The 18,882-nt window shown below is 60.5% G+C and overlaps 2 protein-coding genes and 1 long non-coding RNA gene across 3 annotated transcripts; 2 read left to right on the plus strand and 1 right to left on the minus strand.

The window, feature by feature from the left end:
* Positions 1-1,378: 1,378 nt before the first annotated feature.
* TBX2 (T-box transcription factor 2) lies at positions 1,379-10,741 on the minus strand. Its single transcript, XM_001235320.7, has 7 exons — positions 9,702-10,741; positions 9,069-9,336; positions 7,074-7,220; positions 5,920-5,996; positions 5,673-5,842; positions 3,519-4,129; positions 1,379-2,783 (listed from the first exon to the last, which is right to left on the minus strand). Exons 1-7 carry the CDS (start codon positions 10,064-10,066, stop codon positions 2,340-2,342), a joined length of 2,082 nt encoding a protein of 693 aa, XP_001235321.5. The 5' UTR covers positions 10,067-10,741; the 3' UTR covers positions 1,379-2,339.
* On the plus strand, positions 7,188-9,608 carry LOC121107281. Its single transcript, XR_005841033.1, has 2 exons — positions 7,188-7,499; positions 8,687-9,608. It is a non-coding gene; the product is annotated as an uncharacterized LOC121107281 (long non-coding RNA).
* Positions 10,742-11,022: 281 nt separating the features above from the next.
* On the plus strand, positions 11,023-16,167 carry LOC121107191 (WAS/WASL-interacting protein family member 1-like). The gene is made up of 2 exons (XM_040650138.2): positions 11,023-11,451; positions 12,497-16,167. Exons 1-2 carry the CDS (start codon positions 11,023-11,025, stop codon positions 13,241-13,243), a joined length of 1,176 nt encoding a protein of 391 aa, XP_040506072.1. The 3' UTR covers positions 13,244-16,167.
* The last annotated feature ends 2,715 nt before the right edge of the window (positions 16,168-18,882 follow it).

Genomic DNA, 18,882 nt, shown 5'->3' on the forward strand with positions numbered 1-18,882 from the left:
CAACTTGGCAGCACTATGGGTGCTGCCACTGTGTCCCCTCCAGCCACACAGTGTGGATCCGATGTGTTGAGGAGTGGCACTGGGATAACACACACAGGGCAGCAGCACCACGCTGGTTTTGTATCCCATTCCCAGCCCTGCCCAGGTTTGGTCACTGGGCCTAAGGAACAGGGCAAGGATGTGCCAGGCCAACACGTGAGTAAGCACCTCAGCTGGCACCAAGAAAACCTGTGTCACAGCACAACCCTATTGCAGTGCAAGTGATGTGGGTTCCTCACACCTGGGTTTGGCCATGGTGGGGGCCTGGAGCAGCTCAGTTTCTGCACACTCTGCTCCCACCTCCATGTAGAGCTGCAGACCGTCCCCACAGGTCATTGTCACCACCTCTGCAGGGAGCATTCCGCCCCCCCAGCCAGTGAAATGGCATTTGATCCATTTAAACTCCTGTATCCCCCAGCCCAGGCTGCCCCCAGGACAGTGAGACCCCAGTGTGCATCCCCGCTAACACCAGAGCCCGTTAGATGCTCCTCGGGAGCTGTGTTTATTCGGAAATAATCCCACCAGCCCACTCTTAGGGCCTCCCCTTCCCTCCCCTTGTTGAAGCGGTTCCCATTCTGTCGCACTCCACCCCTCCCCCGGCAGAAACAACCGTAGTGCTCAGCCGGGAGCAGCGCTCCTCTCCCGCCGTCGGGGAGCCCGGCCCAAACCCCTCCTTCCTCTCCGACCCCCCCCGCCACCCCGCAGCGCCGTTAGGGGCCGGGGCAGAGCCGGGGGGTGCGTCCGGATGGGGTCGGGCACGGAGGAGCGCGGCGGTACCGCCAGAGGGAGCCCCGCGCACGGCGCTGCGCAGTCCGTGTCCCTCCGCGGGCCGTAAATCTTCCCCGGCGCCGCAGAAGGGTAATTGGTGAAGAAAAGGGCCGCCCGGGCCGGGAGTGGGGGGCGACCCGCGGAACCATCCCGGACGGCGCGGCGGTGCCGGTGCCTTCCGCAGCTTTTCCGCGGACCGGCAGCTCCGCGCTGCGCACCTGCGGCGGGGGCACGGCTCGGAGCACCGGGCCGCCTTCTAGCGCTGCGTGCGCACGTCGGGGCTCTCCGTCGGTCACGGCGGCCGCCGTCCGGGCGGGCAGGAGCCGCGGCTCCGCGCTGGGGCCGGGGGAGCTGTGGGGAGAGCGCGGCCCTTCCGCCGCCGCGGGGAACCGAGCGCTGCGCACCTGCGGACGGGGCGGCCCCGACGGGGCGGTCCGGCCCTGGGTGTGCTCCCACTGCAGCGCCGGGAATGCATCAGGTGGGAGCCGGCAGCTCTTCTCCGGGTACTTTTTTATTGAAAGACGCGAGCGAAGTGACGGGAACCAAACAGAGAGACGCCCGAACAACCAGCACCTTTCAAATCATTGTATCTTTTTATTTTAAAACAAATATAGAGCACAGTCCTGTGATATTTAGATTTATTATACTTCTTCTTTTATTGTTGCTGTTTTGCTTTGTTCTGGAGTGAAAAATAAAAACCTGAGGTTTATTCCTGCATTCTGCATACCCCGCTCTGGAGAGACACTTTCCTACATTTTGGATTCGATTTGTTATTACTATAATTATTATTTCCTTGCAAAAGTCCATTAAAGAATTGAACTCTTGGTTCCAATGACTCCAAACATTGCGGTACCGGTGGCACTGATTGTCCTGGAGAGCAGGAGGGATAAACAATATTTTAAACACAGTTAAAGAAACCAATATCTCCTTCAATCACAAAGAGCTAAATAGTTTTCATTTACAATATATATGTTCATGTAAAATGGAAAAAAAAAAAAAAAAACCAACAGAAAACTTAAATGCGATGAGTTAAACTCTAAATATTATGTACACACCAATGTACAACTCTGAATAAATTAATACCAATTTGCATATTCTGGGATCCTTATAGCTTATGTACACAAATTACCATTTATTTCATAAATATCTGCCCTGCCGCTCGCTCCCTGCGTGGCGGTGGCAGCGCAGCTCCAAGGCGGCTCCATTCCATGCTTCGCTTCTTCTTTTCCTTTGTGTTTAGTTTTTCCTCCTTCCTCCCCTTCCCTCCCCCCCCCCCCCCCCCACCGCCCTTTGCACGGAGGTCTCAGCCCCACGGCCGCTCCGCCCGCCACGTAGGGCAGCCCCGTGCCCCGCGGCGGGGAGCAGGGATGGGGGGGTGGCACTCGGGGGTGGGGGGGAGGGGGCGGCTATTTGGGAGAGCCCTCTCCCCGTCCGTCCCCACCTTTAATAAATATTTATACTGTGCTGTACAAAAGACCAGTGCTTCTCAGCCCCGGGGAGGGGGGGGGCGGGTGCGCTGCCTGTCCCCGTGGTCACTTGGGGGACTCCCTGCCGGGCGACAGCTCCCGCTGGCTCTCCAGCCCGCTCACCAGTCTCTGGATGTTCTGCAGTTCGTTGAGGGATTCCTTCAGGGAACCTTTGGGAGGGGAGGCAGAGGGGCGATGGGCTTTGTGCACGTCGGGGATGGGGCTGGGCTCACGGCTGCTGCCCGCCTTGGAGCCCTCGGAGCCGGGGTTGAGGCTGGAGGGGAGGCCGGTGGTGAGCAGGTTGGTGCTGGGTGGGATGCTGACCGGGAGCTGGTAGGGGCTGAAGCGCAGGCGGGGGCGGCTGCTGCCCAGGAAGGGATTGCGGGACAGCGGCCCGGCGGCGGCGGCGGCTGCGCTGGTGGCCGGCATGGCCGAGGCGGCTGCTGCTGCTGCTGCCATGTAGGTGTAGGGGTAGGGGAAGAGGCCGCCGAAAGTGGGCATCGGGATTCCCTGTGGAGAGAGGAGAGAGGGGAGAGGTGAGAGCTGCACGGCGCCTGCCCCGTGGAAAAGCAGAAGTAATGCGAACGCAGCGTGGGGTGTCCTGCTGCTGGGTGGGTAAGGCTGGGGACCCCCATTTGCCAACTGAGCACGTACTATCAGGCATGGGGCTCTCTCTGGGACCTGCCAGAGGCACAGTGCTATAGGGCAGCAAAGGGGCCTCGTCCCCATGAGAGCTCAGTATGCCTGGCTGCGCGCTATCACTGAGCCCAGATCGCATTAAAACCCGTTGTTGGGTTGTATCAAGAAATAAGGTGAATTCAAGTTATCTTTGTGCATTTCAGCACAGGGACACAACAGAGGCATTGGTATCATGGGGCTGGTGGGGAGCTTGAGGGATACTGGATGGGAACGGCAGGCAGAGGCTCCTCACACTGCCCTGCCCATGGAGGAACCACAGATAAATCAGAATTCCTCCTTAAATCAGCTCTGGCCCTCCATTCTGAGCATCCCCCCACGTCCTGCCCATGTCACACCACAAGCAGTGTCACTGCCTGTCCCCATGGGTTGAAGGAGACCCCATGAGAGCCACGCTGTGGCCACTCCATGTCCACCCCCACCCTCCCCCCAGGGGTAACACCAGGTCTGTGTCCCAATGTGCTTGGCTGATTTCAAGGATTTGGGGGAAGAAGGCAGGAGGGCTCCAGCACAGTGGGGATGGGGATAGGGCCGCGGGTGGGTGCTTACCTGAGAAGCCAGCATGTGCTGGGAGAGGTGGAATGGGAAGGGGGTGGCTGTCCCCGCTGCGCCTGGGGTGGACGAGAGTGCCCCGTTCTCCAGGCTGCCGCCGCCGGTCACCGAGGCCAGCAAATGTCCCATGCCCATAGCGGAGAAAGCCCCGGGGGCCATGGCGAACTGTCCCGGGTGGATGAAGAGTGGCTGCCCAGCACCCAGCGGGCTGAAGAACTGCTGCCCGTGGAGCCCAGAGAGCGCGAGGCTCTGCAGGTGCCCGGCGCTCAGGTGCGGAGGGCTGTCCGTGTGCACCATCAGCGGGGCAAAGGCCTCCTTGCCCAGCCCGACCCCCTCTGCGTCCTTCTTGCCCTGCTCCGGCTCTTTCCTCCTCCCTTCCACTTTGTCCTTCTCCATGCCCCGTGCGCCAAACAGACCCTCACTGGGGCCGTCCCCCGGGGATGCTCCATCCTTGGCTTTCTCCGGGCTGTGCCTCTCCTTGCCCCGCTCGTCGGTGCACCGTGGGCTGCCACGGGGTGATGTGTCCTCCCTACCGGGGCTGCCGCCCACTGGCCGCTCCTCGGACACCTTCTCCACCTCCGCATCGCTGTCAGCCCCCGGCTTCTCCTCTGCAAAAGGATGGACAAGTCAGAGAGGCAACAAGAGGGTCAACAGACCTCGCCACAGGGAAATGTGGTGGAGGTAAAGCACCATCACAGTTAATGGGAGAGCTTGGTTAAATGGGAAGGCGGAAATCATAGACTCATGGAATCATGGTATCTCATCTGCAGAGGGATGGAGAGATCAGAGAAGAGTCTGCAGTTGATTGTCCCCGAGCTAGGGAAGTCTGGCAGAGGTAAATCCCCATTGCAATTAACAGGAGAACTTTGTTAAACGAGAAGGTAGAAATCAAGGAATCATGGAATGATTGGAGTTGGAAGGGACCAAATGGGCTCTCGTGCCGTGGTCATCATGGGGCTTGCAGGGATTAACAGCAGCAGCCCCATTGCTCTGCCAAACAGGAAAAACACGTTTGCTGGAGGCCCGAGCTGTGCGCCGGCATCGCTCCCATCAGCTGTGAACCCAAAGCGGGTGGTGGGGTGAGAGATGGAGAGCACGGGGTGGCGGGCAGACAGTGCTGAGGAGTGGTTCTGTATAGATTTAATTACGCCGGGCTGATCAATAGTGCTCTGTGGATGCACTCCGAAAGCACAGGTTGGGTCGGGCGAAGGAGGGAGCTTCAGGGGAAAGATTCATTGCCATCTTTGCTACTGGGGATTTTAATTTAATTTATTTTTTTTTTAAAGGGCATTGAGCTCTTGGAGGAAGGGCGAATTGAGGTGAGGGGATGGTGGTGGGCATGGGATGGTGGGAGCCTCACGGTGCCCCTCCATCACAGCTGCACCCCATGCCCAGCAATAGCCCCTGGTGCCGACGGGTTGAGGCCAGGGAGAACCTACTGAGAACCCTTTGAAAGAAGAGAGGGTGTCATAAAGCCTCCCAGCAGCTCAGCCCGGGGGGGGGGGGGGGCTGCGGTTTTGATGAAGGCTTGCAGGGAATCGGGTTGGTGGGAAGTTGAAAGAGCAATGGATGGACAGCGCGGTGTGACAAAGTCCTGCATCTAAAAACCACATGGAAACCGTTGAGTTATTTTCATTGCCCAGCTCTGAGCCCTGGTGTTACAGTATTTTTTTTCCCTTTTAGATATATTCATTTCTTTTTTTTTGGGGGGGGGGGGGGGGAGCCTTGCACTGGATATGAAAGGCAGAGCGACGCCGGACAGCCGCTCAGCACAGAGCCTGCCCACCAATGCTCCCTGTTTACACCGATGTGTAAACAGGAAAATGTTGCAAACCATGAATGCCTTTTGCATCTGCTGGGGCTGTTCCCGTCCTCGCAGCCCTTCATCCCCTCTGTGCCCATCCACAGCTTTTCCCTGCGAGCGCCGCAAACGCTGCAGCTGCAACAGCGGAGGTATTTTGGTGACCCCCCGACTAACAGAGGACCCCGAGAACGCCCTGAACCTGGTGATAATTTGGGAGCTGTGCCCCCTCTCCCACCCGATCCTCCCCACCCCGTGCAGGCGCTGCAGGGGCAAGGAGTGGGGCCGCGGTGTGGGCTCGGCCCCGACGGTGCGGGCAAAGCAGTGTGGGGGGAGCGGGGCCGCGTTACCTCTGCCACTGCCCTTCAGGCGCAGGGGGCTGGGGAGGGGGCCCACGGGGGAGTGCAGAGCGTCGCGCACCGCCGATGGTTCGCAGGAAGACGCGTCCGATTCGCCGCCGTCTCGATCGGGTTTGCAGGGCTCCTCGTACATCCGCAGTGACGGCAGCGAGAGCTGCTTCCTGCGCACGAGGGAGAAACGGCTCAGCCCTCCGCGGGACCTCCGCGGGCGCGGAGCGGGGCGCGGGGCCGCCCTTACCTCTTCTCCCGACGGCCGTTGCCCGTGTCCCGAAAGCCTTTGGCGAAGGGGTTGTTATCGATTTTCAGCTGCGTGATCTGCGGGGACGCGGAGAGAAGCGACTGACGCCTTGCCCCCCCGCCCCCCCGGCGCCCCCTGCCCGCCCCCGCGGCGCCCTCAGACCCGTCCGTCCCCCCGGGGCCGTCGGGGGGTCGCGGCCGGGCGGGGGTGCACGGCGCACGTTGCGAAACGCGCCGCGTCCCCGCTTTAACACAGCACATGCTTTATTAAAAATGATGCTGAGGTTTCGCCTGAATTATTAATAGCGTCTTAATGATAGGAAGTTATTTTTCACGGCCCCCCGGAGGGAAGATGGCGACTGAGCCGCGCTGCGCTGGTTAAAAGCTATTCTTATCCCTCCCCGCGACGGGCTGCTGGGGCCGGCGACATTAGGGCGCTCAATAATGCATGGCTCTGAAACACGGCCCCGAGAGGGACGCTTTAAAAATGCATGGCCCGGCCCGACGGGGCCCCCGCCCGCCCGACGGAGCCCACCGGCAGGCAGCGTGCGGCGGGCGGGCAGACAGAGTGCTCGTTAATCGATTGTGACTCTTCGTCATAAACTTTACGAGGGAAACAAGCCCACCAGGACCCTCAGACAGAGCTGTCAATTAGCATCAGCAGCCGAGGGGGGGGGGGAGGTGGGGGTCAGCTTTTGGGTTAAGGCACACACGCGCGCATGGAGCCCTTGGACGGGCCGCGTCCTCCCCCCACGGCTCAATGGGTGATAATCGCTGAATCACAGAAAGTGACTGAAAAGGGCTTCTCCAGCTCTGATTTTTTGGCTCCTGCATGGCACCTTCTGCATGAGGCCACCCGTGTAGGGAAGGTGCTACTGAGCCCAGGGGGAAATTAACGATGGGAATCGTTGCTACAGAGATAATAATAATGGTAATATGGAGAGCGCCTGCTTTGAGGGTTTGGGCTCCAGCCGTTCTCCCTTTGCTGCCTTTTTGCCGCTCTGCCCAAAATGTTCTGTGTCAGCAGCTGTTCGGGTTGGGCATCATCGTGAAAACAGACCCAAAAAGGGGCAGGGGATGGGGTGCAGGAGCTCGGGTTGGTGCGTGGCGCTGGGGGTCGGTACAGGGGTTGGGGTCGGGTGCTGCCAGCCCTACCTTGTCGTTCTGGTAGGCGGTGACGGCGATGAAGTCGGTCTCGGGGAACACGTAGGTGCGGAAGGTGCTGTAGGGCAGCTTGAGGATGTCGTTGGCCCGCACGATGTGGAAGCGGGGCTGGTATTTGTGCATGGAGTTCAGGATGGTCTGGGGTGGGGGGAGAGAGAGCAGAGCCCGCGGTCAGCCCCACCGCCACCACCTCCCTGCAAAACCCTTCATTTCTCCCCAGAAAGAAAGAAAAAAGATAAAAAGAAACATCCAAATTCATTGTGAGGAGAGAACAGAAGCAGCTGCCAGAGAGGGAGATCTCTTTTTTCGATGGTGCCGTGGCCCGATCTGCCCCCAGAGAAGGAGGTCAGGGGGAAGGCACAGCAAGAAAGCAGCGCCCAGGATCCCCCCGATTTATCACCGCTCTGACAACGCCAGGTGAATTTGCGACGTATTTTCAACCGCTTTTACTATTCCCGTCCTTTTTTTTTTCTTTTAAAAATAATAATAATGATAAGCCCTTCTACCGAAAAACCTCCACCAAAAAAAACCCAAAAGAAGCGCAGAGCTCCGCGCAACGCAACGCGCGGCTCAGAGCGGCGCCGGGAGCGGTCGGACGTTTTTCCCGTCCAGGTATCCGAACCCCTCTCCCACCCCCACGGAGTCTTTCCCTATTTTAAACAATCAACGCTATTTTCAGCCCCCGGGGCCGTTCCCAGCGCTGTCCCCGGAGTTTCCCTCTGAGAAACGCGACGATAATTCCCGACGTGCGGATTTCGGGCCGCAGAGCGGCTCTCCCCGCTCCGCTTCGGTCGGGGAACGGCGAAATCTGCTGCGATTGTTGTCCGAAACCGCCGAATAATTATCACTTCATTTCGTTTTAGAAGGCAATAAAAAAAAAAATCCCCCTTTTTTTAACCCAGGCAATAATCACCTGCTGATGGGCTGTCGGGTCGCGAGGACACCGATATCACCTAGGCGGGATTTAGCGTGAAAATAGTGCAAAAAACGCCTCGTTTGGGCGCTCAGAGCCGCGGTCCTTTACCCAAATCCTCCTCCCTCTCTGCGCAGATGGGCACTGCCTACACCCGCAGCTCAGACGGCGCCGAAAGCTTTCCAGGGGGGAGTCGGACCGAGCGCTGAACCCAACCGATTTTTCCCCACGGTCCAAATAAATAATAATTTTAAAAAGGCAATTTCCGAGCCTCTCTATCGATTCCCTTCGCTGCCTCTAAATAGCCGAGCGGTGTTTGATTTATCCAACACATCGTTTCCTCTCTAAATCGTACGAAAAGATCAGGAGAGAAAAGTTTCCCGGGGCCGCTGTCCCCGGCGGTCCCTTCCGGGGTTTCGGTGCCGCCGACCCCATAGGAGCTCAGGGTTCGGCCCCATTGCCCCCCGGCTCACCCCGACGCCCGCTGGCATTTTTCCTCACAGGATCGCGTTGTGGTCCCTCTTTCTGCGCTCCTCCAAAGACGGCTAACTTCGATTGCTGCCTTTCTTTCCTTTCCCTCCTCCCTCTCTCTCTCTCTTTTTTTTAAATGTTATTATTATTATTATTTTGCTTTGGTGGGTTATTCTAATTTTTCTTCCTTTCTTTCTTTCTATTTTTCTCCCTCCGGAAGGTGATGCAGATGTGAGCAATAAGGAAATAGAGGCGTTCGGGAGCCTTCCAGGCACAGCCGGTGTGGAGCGGCCGCTGCCAACCTCTTTGGCTCTGCTCCCACCGCGCAAACCCCGCGCAGGTGCCGCCTCCAGCCCCGCACCGCCCGGCCTGGACCGAGGGGACGTCCCGGGCCGTACCTGCCCGGTCACACTGCCACAGCCCGGCTGCACCGTCGGGGCCGTCCCCGCCGCCTCCCCGGCCCGGCCTCCCCCAGTTCGGCCCCGTTACGCCCCGGAGAGGAGCGGGGACCACGACACGACGCGACCCCGGGAGGGGGCCGCTAAATCCCGGCCGCTGCCCCCGGGCGGACCCGGGCCGCTCTGCCCCGCGGTCACACTTACAAAGCCGTGTTTGTCCGAGATGTTGTTGGTGAGCTTGAGTTTGTGAAAGGCAACGGGTTTGGCCATCCACTGCTCGCCGGTGGCCGGGCTGTCGGGGTGGATGTACATGCGTTTGGGCATCTCCGGGTCGGCCTTCCCGGCCACCATCCAGCGGGAGTTGTGGAATTTGTACCGGCAGTCGTCGGCCGCAACTATATCCATGAGCAAAATGTATTTGGCCTTCTTGTCCAGGCCGCTCACCCGCACCTTGAACGGGGGGAACATCCTCCTGCGGAGAGACGCGCAGCGCTGCAGGGAGCGACCCTCGACGGCCGCAGCCCCCCCCGGCCCGAGGGGTGCCCAGCGCTCGGGTAAAAAGCTCCGGGTCCCATTGCGGGAATGAAGGGGCAGAGAGAAAAACGCGGATCCTTTTTTCACTGCGTTTCTTTAGGGTCCCCGTCCCGGAACCGGGGCCGGGGGTGGGGAAAATTTGGCAGCGAGGAACGGCAGAGAGCGATGTAAATAAATACGACGGCGCTCAATGAGTGCGCACAGATTTAATTTGGGATCGCGCATAATTATGGGGAACGGGGGCGAAGGGGGGTGGGAGGTGGGGGGGGAGCGAAATACATTTAAAAAAATCCCGGTTCTTACCTCCCGGATTTGGTGATCACCATCTCGGTGCCCAGCTTGTGGAATTGGTCCCAAAGCTCTTTGGCTTCCAGCGTCACTTTGGGGTCGTCCTCCACCTCCTCCTCGGGCTCCAGGCTCTTGAGGGAGCGCAGATGGGCTGCCTGGTGGTGGTGGCCCAGAGCCGAGACGTGCAGCCCGGCCTCGGCCGCCCCGGCCAGCCCCGGGTCCGGCATGGGCTTGGCCAGAGCCGCCGGGGGCAGAGCCAGAGCGGGGAAAAAGGAGGGCTGAGCGGCGGCGAGGAAAGCGGACATGGGGAAATCGGCCGGCCGGGGAGCGTGGAAGGGGTGGTAAGCCATGGCAGTCCCTGGGAAGGCTGGATCTCTCATCGGTGCATCCACAAATCCAGGAGAAAAAGAGGGATTCCCTTTTGTTAAAAAAAAAATAATAATAACAAAAAACGACAATAATAACAACAATAATAAAAAATCGGTGTGCGGTTCGGCTTGATTATTTTTATCTTTTTTTTTTTCTCCCCTCTCCTGCCCGGCGAATTCGCACTGGAAGAGGAAGGGAAATCGACAACAAAAATTAATTAAAAAAAACCCCACAAACCCAACGGCGCACACGCGGAAAAAAATAATAATAACAAAGTGAAAAAAAACAGCGGAATAAGACGTGGGGGAAAAAAATAATAATTAAAAAAATTAAAAAAAGAAGAATGAAAAAAAAAAAAAAAAAAGGCAGTTCCCGGCTCCTGGGACTCCCGTTCTGCGGAGGGCAGAGAGTACGTCCTTCTTTTTTTGTTGTTGTTGTTGCGGCGAAGGGAGAAGCGAGCGGGGGCGAAACCCTCCCGGAGAAGTCCTTCCCGGCACTGAAGCGGCGCCGGAGCGGAGCGGCGGTCGGGGCGGGAGGGCCGCACCGCTCACACCCCCGCGGGCTCCGACTGCGCCCCGGAGGGCTCCGCACCGCTGCGCGCTCCGCGGTTCGGCCGAGCGCCGCTCATGGCTCGAGGAGCCGGAGTGGGGAACGGTCGGATCTTGTCGTGATCTCTGTAAAACTGTGACTATCTCACATGTCCTTCCTGCTCTGATCCGCCCGCTAATGAGCCAAGCCCCCTTGATTGCTGATTTTACGCGTTTCAGACCAATTGTGGATCTGCATAGGCGTGGTTTTGACAGCTCCGGCCAAGCTCCGGGCGCGGGGAGGAGGGGAGGGGGGGGGAGGGAGGGAGGACGGGAAGAAGGGGAAAAAAAAAGAGAGAGAGAGAGAAAAAAAAAAAAAGAAGAAGGTGTCGGAAGCATCGGCAGTAAGAAAACATGTCAACAGAATAAAATATTAACCAATGACAGAGAAAAGTGCTCGAAATCCCACCCCCGGCTCCTTTCCGCATACCGGGTCAGCCCTGGCTGCGCCGCGGCCGGGGAGCGGCCACAGCCGGTGCGGGGACAGCGCGGAGCCGGGGCCGGACCGGGGGGTGCGGGGAGTGCGGGGCCGCTCGGAGCCGGGGGGTGTCCGGGGGGCGGGGGGGGGGGGGGGGGGAGGCGGGGGCCGTCCCGTCGGTTTCCGCGGGCGGGGGCGTAGGGCCGGGGGGAGCGGCCGGGGGAGCTCGGCGGCCGCCGTCTTACGACAGATCCTGGAAAGAGGATCAAGGTGGGGCCCGCCCCGCCGCGCACCGCCGGCAACCGACGGGGCGGCCCGGGCTCGGCCGCTGGGAGCACGGCGGAGAGCTGCAGGCGGCGAGGCCCGGAGCGGCGAGCTCCATCCAGCGCGGGTGAGTGGCGGAGACCCGCGCCCTGCCCTCGCTCCCGGCCCCGCGAGGCCGCTCCGATGGGGGGAGTTGGGAGCTCCGCGCGGACCCCGCCGTCGGGGCGCCCCGCGAGGTGCCCTCCCGTCGGGGCCGCGCTGCGCTGCCCGGCCCGAGGGGCTGTTTACCCGGGCGGGGGGAGGCAGATAAGGCGGAGGGGAAATGCCGGGGCTGTTTGCTGAGGGATTAGGGCCGGTCCCGCCGCGCCGGGGCCCGGGATGGGGGTGGGGTGGGGGGGGCGGCGGGCGCGGTGGGTGTCCCCGCGGAGAAGTCCGTTTGGAGATCTGCGCTGATTAACTGAGGGCTGCGGTGGCTGAAGAGGGCCCTGGCGCCAGGCGGCTGAGCCCTCACAATAAAGACCCGTCTCTTGTCACTTCATATTTACCCCCAAATCTTCAAAAAGCGCCCTGCGATCCTTACAAGGCTCCTGCCACCGCCGCCTGCGCTGCGGCCAGACGGGACGGGGACGGGGGGGCGGAGGCGGCCCCCTCCTCTGCCCACGGCTCCGCGGGTGCGCAGCGACGCGCTGCCTTCCTGGGGACCGCGCTGGGCCTCTCCCCGCGGAGGGTGAGACGCGGGGACCCCCGGCAGCCCTCTCCCCACCCCCACCTCTCCGCTGTTTCTCCCCACACCGTGGCTCATCGTGCTGCCAGCAAACCCCGGTGCTGCGAAGGGCCCGAGGAGAAGCCCCGGAGGCGGCCGCATCCCGCCCCGTCCCGCGGCAGGTTCACCTCCAGCCGTCGCCTCCCGACGGGGCGGACACAGCGCGGCCACCGCGGAGCTGCCCTCACCGCCCCGGCCGCCGCGCGGGGCTGAGGGGGGTGTGTGTGTTGGGGGGGGGGATCGGTCCCGCTGACCATTGAACGGGGCGAGGTGGCGAGCGGGGATTGAAATTTAGACCTCATTTGGACTTTGCTTCCTCGCCACCGTCGAAATGTGCTGACTGCAGCTTTGGCAAAAATGGGGCTTGCTTGGGCTTTTTTTTTTTCCTTTTTTTTTCCTCCCCTCCAAGCACACCCGGATCCTCGCGTTGCCCCAGGGCCACATCACCCCACTCCAGGGCACTGCGCAGACCCGCAGACACCGCACCCGCAGCTCCAAGGGGCAGTGCGGGGCCCCGCAAAGAAACGTCGCCTCTCCCCGGGCCCAGGTTCCGGGACCCCCCCGGCACAGCTGTAACGTCGCGAACGCCCACGCCTGCAGAATAAAAACCGATCCAGAGCCGCCTCGTCTCCCCGAGCCTCTGTGGCAGCGCCCGTCGGTGGGACAGCTGAGGTGGGGCACACGGGGACGGCGCGCATCCATTCCCCGGGGCAGATCCGTTCGTGAAACCGCAATTGAGAGCCCGTGTTCGCAGACGGGGCGGGCACAGCCGGACCCCGAGACACACTCCTCGGCCACAGCCGGGCCCTGGGCAGGGGGAGTCGCCACCTCGAGCCCCGCCCGAGCCCATGGGCCCTTTCCCAAGTCGGGGGGAGAAGGGTCCCCTCACCATCCCGCTTACAGTGCCTCCTGTCCGTGGGCACTGCTTCCTTCGGGGCTCCGTGTGCGGCCCCGACGGCGCTCCCCGGGCCGGGCGGCATCAGCCGGGCTCCTCCGGGGAACCACTCCGGGGATCAGCTCCGAGGAAGGGGCCCGGCCCAGCCGCCCCCGCGCCGCGGCCCCGCTCCCTCTTCCCTTTCATCTCTGCCCATCTCCACTCATCATCTCTTTTCTATTTTTAGCCGGTAGACTTAGGCCTTGGCGCCAGGCCGTTTAAGACCTGTCAAAGTCCTTCATATTTCCCTCATGTCACATGGACCTTTCGCTCCCTTCCCCGCGCCATGCGAGGGCCGTAATTTGGATCTGTGAGCTGGTGAGCAAATGCAATTTGCTCTTCTCCATCGCTGCGTTGTCTCCGTGACCCCAGCCAGCAGGACGGCTGGTGTCCTGTCCGGGGCACTTACACAAATTGCGGCTGATTGATGAAAAATAACAATTCTCCGAGCAGTCGGGCCTCCGTCTTCCCCTCCTCCCGGCTCCTCCGGGCTGAGGCGGCTCCGCGCCCCGGGGCGCTCCTCTCGACGGTGCGGGGCCGCCCCACGAACCGCCGCCGGCCGCCTCTGGAGTGACTCTCGGATTGAGCCAAAAAGGGGTTTTCTTCTCGTGCTGGAAGCGAGCCGTCGGGGCCCGCTTCTCGGCAGAGATGAAGGGCGTTGTACGCCTGGGCCCCGACGGAGCCGGGCAGCAGCGGCCGTTGTGCACCTTCCAGAGGTGGGAAAAGGCCGGGCCGCGAAAGAGCCGGGTCCGCTGCGGGGGGTTCCTCAGCCCGGTGGGGCCGCCGAGGGCCGGGCTGAGCGGCTGTCCATCACCGGACGTGGGGCACCAGAGTCCTCTGCACGTGCAGTGCACAGCAATCCCGCAGGTGTGGGCTGGGAGCTCGTGGAAATAACCCTTCGCCCTCGGAGGAGCGGCCCCGAAGCTCTCTGCCACTTTTCTCCCTCTCCACCTGGAGAAGAGACACGGGGGAACGTCCCCGCCCCGCGCTGAGGTGCCCGTCGAGGGGCGGCGGCTGCCCCACAGGTGGGGCGGGGAGAGACCCGATGATCGCCCCGTCCCGGCCCCCGTGGGATGCGCCTTTATGGACAGCGATGCCCGGCCCCGGCCACACCACCTCTTCCCGCTGTGCGCCCCGTCCGTGCGGAGGGAACCCCGGCACCCCCTGAGCCCCCCCACCCTCAGCCTGTTTAGATTTCTCTCCGAATGTTTCCCGTAATCCAGATTTCTGGAAAATAACCACACGCGGGCAGACGCGGCCACGAACGCCGCTGAAGTTTATCCGGAATTTGACCAACGTATAAACACATTTCCAGCCCGTTCGGCGGGGCGGGCGCTGGGTGACCCCTGCCCGGCACCGGGGCTGCACCGCGCTCCGCCCTCGTTACCTCCGCGCCGCTTTGATCCGGAGCCCTCCGAGCTCCGCCGCTTGATTGAGTTTTTGTAATTAAGGAGCGCAGGGAGAGGGAGGGGGGGGCGGCCGTAACCCCGCACACCCCGGGGCTGCGCACGTCGGGGCGCGGCGCCTCGGCCGCTCCGAGCCCGTTCCCTTAAAAGGCGACGGGAGCCCCGCGCAGCGCCGGGGGGGGACGGGGGGGGACGCGGCGTGAAACCCGAGCGGCACTGCGGGGGGCGGGCGGCGGCGCGGGGCGGGGCGGGGGGAGGTGGGGAGGATCATGCAAATCCCTCTGTTTAAAAAACTTCCATTTGAGAAAGTGTGTCACATCCCGGCGCGGGCGTGTAATCCCCGGGCTAATGGTATTACCGCCGCCTCATCGGCGTAATGGGATGGGGCCGGGGGCGACCATCCCCCGGACCCTCCGCCACGCGTGACCGCAGCCCCATAGCGCCCGCCCCGTCGGGGCCCCGCTGCCCCACCTCTCCCCCTCCCCGCTCCCCGTCCTCCCTCCCAGGCCCCGCGGTGTCTGTAGGAGAGCGGAGCCCCCGTTTTTGCCGGGGGTTCCCGGACCAAAACCGACCCCGGGAGGGGAGAGCAGGAGCTGCGCCTCGTGGTCGGTTCATCTCTTAAATAAAAGAGATTAGCGAGCACCGTTATTTGATAAAATAATGCTGTTATGGCCACCACCCCCTTCCCCTGTGGGATTAAAAGTGAGGATTTGAGGCTGTCCAACAGTCTGACCTGGATCGCTGCGGGAACAGCCCCCGGGATGGGCTGTTAGCAACCAAAAAACCCACGGAACTGGGAGATGTGGGCAAAGGGGCAGCTCTGCCCATCAGATGAGACCTGAGGATGGGCAGCGGTGGGCAAAAGGAGAACCACGACACCCCCAGCAGCAGAGCTGGCCCTGGCCCCGGCCCCTCTGCAGGGCACGGACCCTTCAAACCCCAAAATGTTTAGGGTAGGAGTTGCAGCACCTGAGTTCAGCGCTCCTGGGCTCACACCTTGGGCCCTCATGCTTCGAACGAGATTTGGGAATGTAATCTGGGATGGAGATGAACCGGGAGCCGGCACCGCTGCTCTCATACCACGTTCGTGTTTGTTTGTTTTCTTTTGCTCTCCATCAGCATTAGGGCTGCAGAACAGCACTGCCCCGGGTCTGCAGGAGAGCGCTGAGAAAACAAAGGCAGCCCAAACAAATCACCGCTGCCCGCAGCAGTGACAGCGCGCAGTGCTGCACCTGTCCTCACGCTGCTCTCAGTCGCTGGGACCCAACGCCGCGTGGACAGCCGTCCATCATTGCTCTGATTCACATCTCCAGAGAGCAGCGCTGCCCTGAGCCGCTCTGCATTTCCCCTCCATGCTGAAACCCTTTCCTCGGTCCGTCTGTCCTTCCCACTTGCCATCTGTCTCCCATCCTTCGAATATCACCTTAAAAACAGTCCCTCCACCCTCACATCGGGGTCCCCCACTCACTCACTGTGCCCTCCCACACGTGGGCTGTGTGTGCTGGCACCGTCCGGGCACCGGGATGTGTTTGGCATCGGCCCCATCTTACGGCCCTATAATAATATTGTAAATCCTCACCGGAAAGTAATTACACCCCATAAAAGGAGCAGCAGTCTGTGGTCGGAGCCAGGGCCGCTCTGTGACACCCATTTTAAAGAGATGTTTCGTGCCTTATTTATAGATTAGATTTTAACCTGACAACCTTTTAACATTGTATTAAATCAGAAATTAACTCCGTCTGACTGCTCACCGTGTAATTGACCCACGGAGGGGCAGAGCGTGGGGGAATACTGAAGACACGTTTCAGACAGCAAAGTTCCCAAGGAGATTCCAAACCTTCTCCTTGGTGGAGGGCAGGGCTTCGCTATTAATTAGTATGTGTGGTCAGGTGGTGGGGTGGGCATGGAGGAGGGGCTCTGGGGAGGGGATGGCAGGAGATGTGGACAGGGACAGTCCCCACGGGCACAGTGTGGCCGTGCTGTGGCATCCGGCTCATACAGGACACTGTCACACAAAGGGAAACTGAAATCCAGAGCTGAAATCCCCAGAAGGAGTCAGAGATGGGGTCAGCCCCTGCAGCAGTGCTGACCCAGAGGGACGGGCAGGCACCAGCTGTGCCACTGCCACGGTGACCCACGGCCGCATCCCCTCCGAATTGCATCCTCTGCTTTCATGGGGTAAAGGCTCTCCTGGTGTAAGTGAGAGCTGCTCCAGAAATGTGCACGAGGAGAGAGCACAGCAGGAACACCACCGTCTGATGGAAGAGATGAAGACGCTGCAGTGCAAGCTTCGGTTTGTACTTCTGTTCAGTTAATGTTGAGGAACAGCAAGCAATTCAACGGACCCCATTTTCAAAAGGCTTAGGGCCTGTTTACAAACAGCTCTGCTTAAACTTGGCCACCAGCTCTGCCAAACGCCGGCCCTGTGCTCACGCACACGGTGCTGGCTGCATGGGGACGGGGCGGTGCTGCAGGACAGCGTGGGGACAGCGGGGCTGAGCCGTCCTCCTCCACCCGCAGCACTCCCCTTCACCCCACACCCCACGCTCTGGCCCGCCTGATGCCTCTCATGGCACTTTCTGGCATCCCTTGGAATGCAACACCTCTCCTGGTCCCTGTTCAGGACAGCAGTGCCAGTGCTGGGCAGGAGGCAGGGAGAGCCGGGGCAGGGCCGCTTTGCTCATTTCTCCCCAGCACATCAGCCACCAATCACTTACTGTGCTAAACCCCCCCTCACCTCCATCCCTTCTGTTCCCCGGCTCTCCCTCCCCCCCCAACCCCCCCTCCCAGTTAAATTGGGTAAAAAAGAAAAAAGCCCCAAAAGTTTCGTTTTCTCCTTTTGCAATCACAAAGACGCGCTCTCGGCCCCCATTGAGCCGCTAATTGCGAGCGTCCAAATGGCCGGGTTTAAAGTTACGCTTCGCAGCTGCGAAACATTAAGGCGAAGTGATTACAACCTACTGCAGGATACCGAACATTTTTACAATATCTCAGGAGCAGAAGAGAGAGACAACAGGAAATGGCGCAAACGTTCCTACCCTGCGCAGCAACGGGCCAAGGAAAGCAGCGAGGGGAGGGACGCGGACAGCGCTCGGATCCTCCGAGCCGGAGAGATGGAGCCCGGTGAGAAGGGCTGCTGCTTCCATCCGAAGCGCGCGGTGCGTGTGTGCTCGGTGCAGCCAGAGGGCCGGGAGGAGAAAGCAATAATTCACATTGAGTCCTGAAACCCGAACTCAACTTTTAATAGAAGAGCTCCACTTTATGCGCAGGGTGATATACAGTCCGCCCTGCTCCAAATGAGATGTTTTGCCTTTTGAACTCGGCAGGAGGCCGCCGCTCGCCACTACTGGAAGCAGTTTCAGACCCCGCAGTCCCTCCTGTCTTGTGGGGTCTTTGCGAGGCAGTGTTTCCTATCAGGGTGCAGCAATGGCACCGCAGACCCTCACCCACAAGGTCACTGCTGCTGTGGGATGTGCTCAGCTGAAGCCCGGTGTGCCTCTCACTGAGCTCTGTGAGCTGAAAACCTCCATCAATAGGAACCGGGGTCTCTCAGACCACAGCCTCACCCGGAGCCAGCTGCTCCCAGGGCAGGGCACCATTCGGGCCCCACTCTGCTGCTGTGCAAGCATTGGGAGTGCTCTGGATCAGAGCACGCGCCTATTGCCTCAACACAGTGCTGGCTCCTGGGGAGCGGGGCTCAGGTCTTTGCTGGGTCACCTGTGCCAGCATCGCACCGGAGTCAAACAGCCACCTCGCTGCAGTGCCGGGCTAGGTCTTGTTTTTGCTAAGCTCTCTTCCCCCTTTGGCGATGGGGCTATCAGCAGCAGGGAATGTAGGACATTCTTTTCAATGAACCAGACTGAAAATATTTTGGTACAGCCTCAGTTTGTAGTTCCCCCCCCCCCCCCCCCCCCTTTAAACAAAACATCCCGATTCAAAGGAGCTTCTCGCAGGCCGGGAATTTCCACATGGCCTTCTTGCAGCACTTATAAAAAGTGATTTAATGCCTGCCAACAACAAATACATTTCCAATGACACCACCCGGCCGGCCGTGTGCTCACACAGAGGACGAGCGGCGGCTGCTGCCTGGGAGGAACGTTGTCCCTTACGTTCGCTCTTCGGGAAGGCTGAAAGGAAGCAAGGATGGCGGTGACAGCACAATCCCTTCTGTATGTGTTAATCTGGATTTCATTTGAACTTTTGGAGCTGACCTTGGCTTGAACCGTGTTCAAAACCCCAACTGGTGTGGACTGACTTGACCCCGCGGTTCCATTTGCTCACAATGGTAGCCCTGCCCCAGCGCGCTCGCTTCCATCCATTACTTTATGGACATAAAAGAAACACAACATTACAGCGGAGCCTGCGAGTGCAGATATAGCACATAGCCACCGGGCTGGAGCTGTGTGCTGCACCCACGGGCAAACTCTCCTCTGATTCCATCCCAAAGAAGTTTTC

The sequence above is a fragment of the Gallus gallus genome, chromosome 19 (assembly GCF_016699485.2).
Source record: "Gallus gallus isolate bGalGal1 chromosome 19, bGalGal1.mat.broiler.GRCg7b, whole genome shotgun sequence".
NCBI lineage: Eukaryota > Metazoa > Chordata > Aves > Galliformes > Phasianidae > Gallus > Gallus gallus.

What these genes read in the sequence shown, in the direction of transcription:
- TBX2 (XM_001235320.7), bottom strand. Translation starts at nt 10,066, where the DNA reads ATGAGAGATCCAGCCTTCCCAGGGACTGCCATGGCTTACCACCCCTTC. An exon ending in CCGCCTACCAGAACGACAAG is followed by an intron (nt 5,997 to 7,073) that starts GTAGGGCTGGCA and finishes GCGTCCCCGCAG; the next exon opens with ATCACGCAGCTGAAAATCGA. An exon ending in CCTGAAGGGCAGTGGCAGAG is followed by an intron (nt 4,130 to 5,672) that starts GTAACGCGGCCC and finishes ATCCTTTTGCAG; the next exon opens with AGGAGAAGCCGGGGGCTGAC.
- LOC121107191 (XM_040650138.2), top strand. Translation starts at nt 11,023, where the DNA reads ATGACAGAGAAAAGTGCTCGAAATCCCACCCCCGGCTCCTTTCCGCAT. An exon ending in GCGAGCTCCATCCAGCGCGG is followed by an intron (nt 11,452 to 12,496) that starts GTGAGTGGCGGA and finishes CTCCCCTCCAAG; the next exon opens with CACACCCGGATCCTCGCGTT.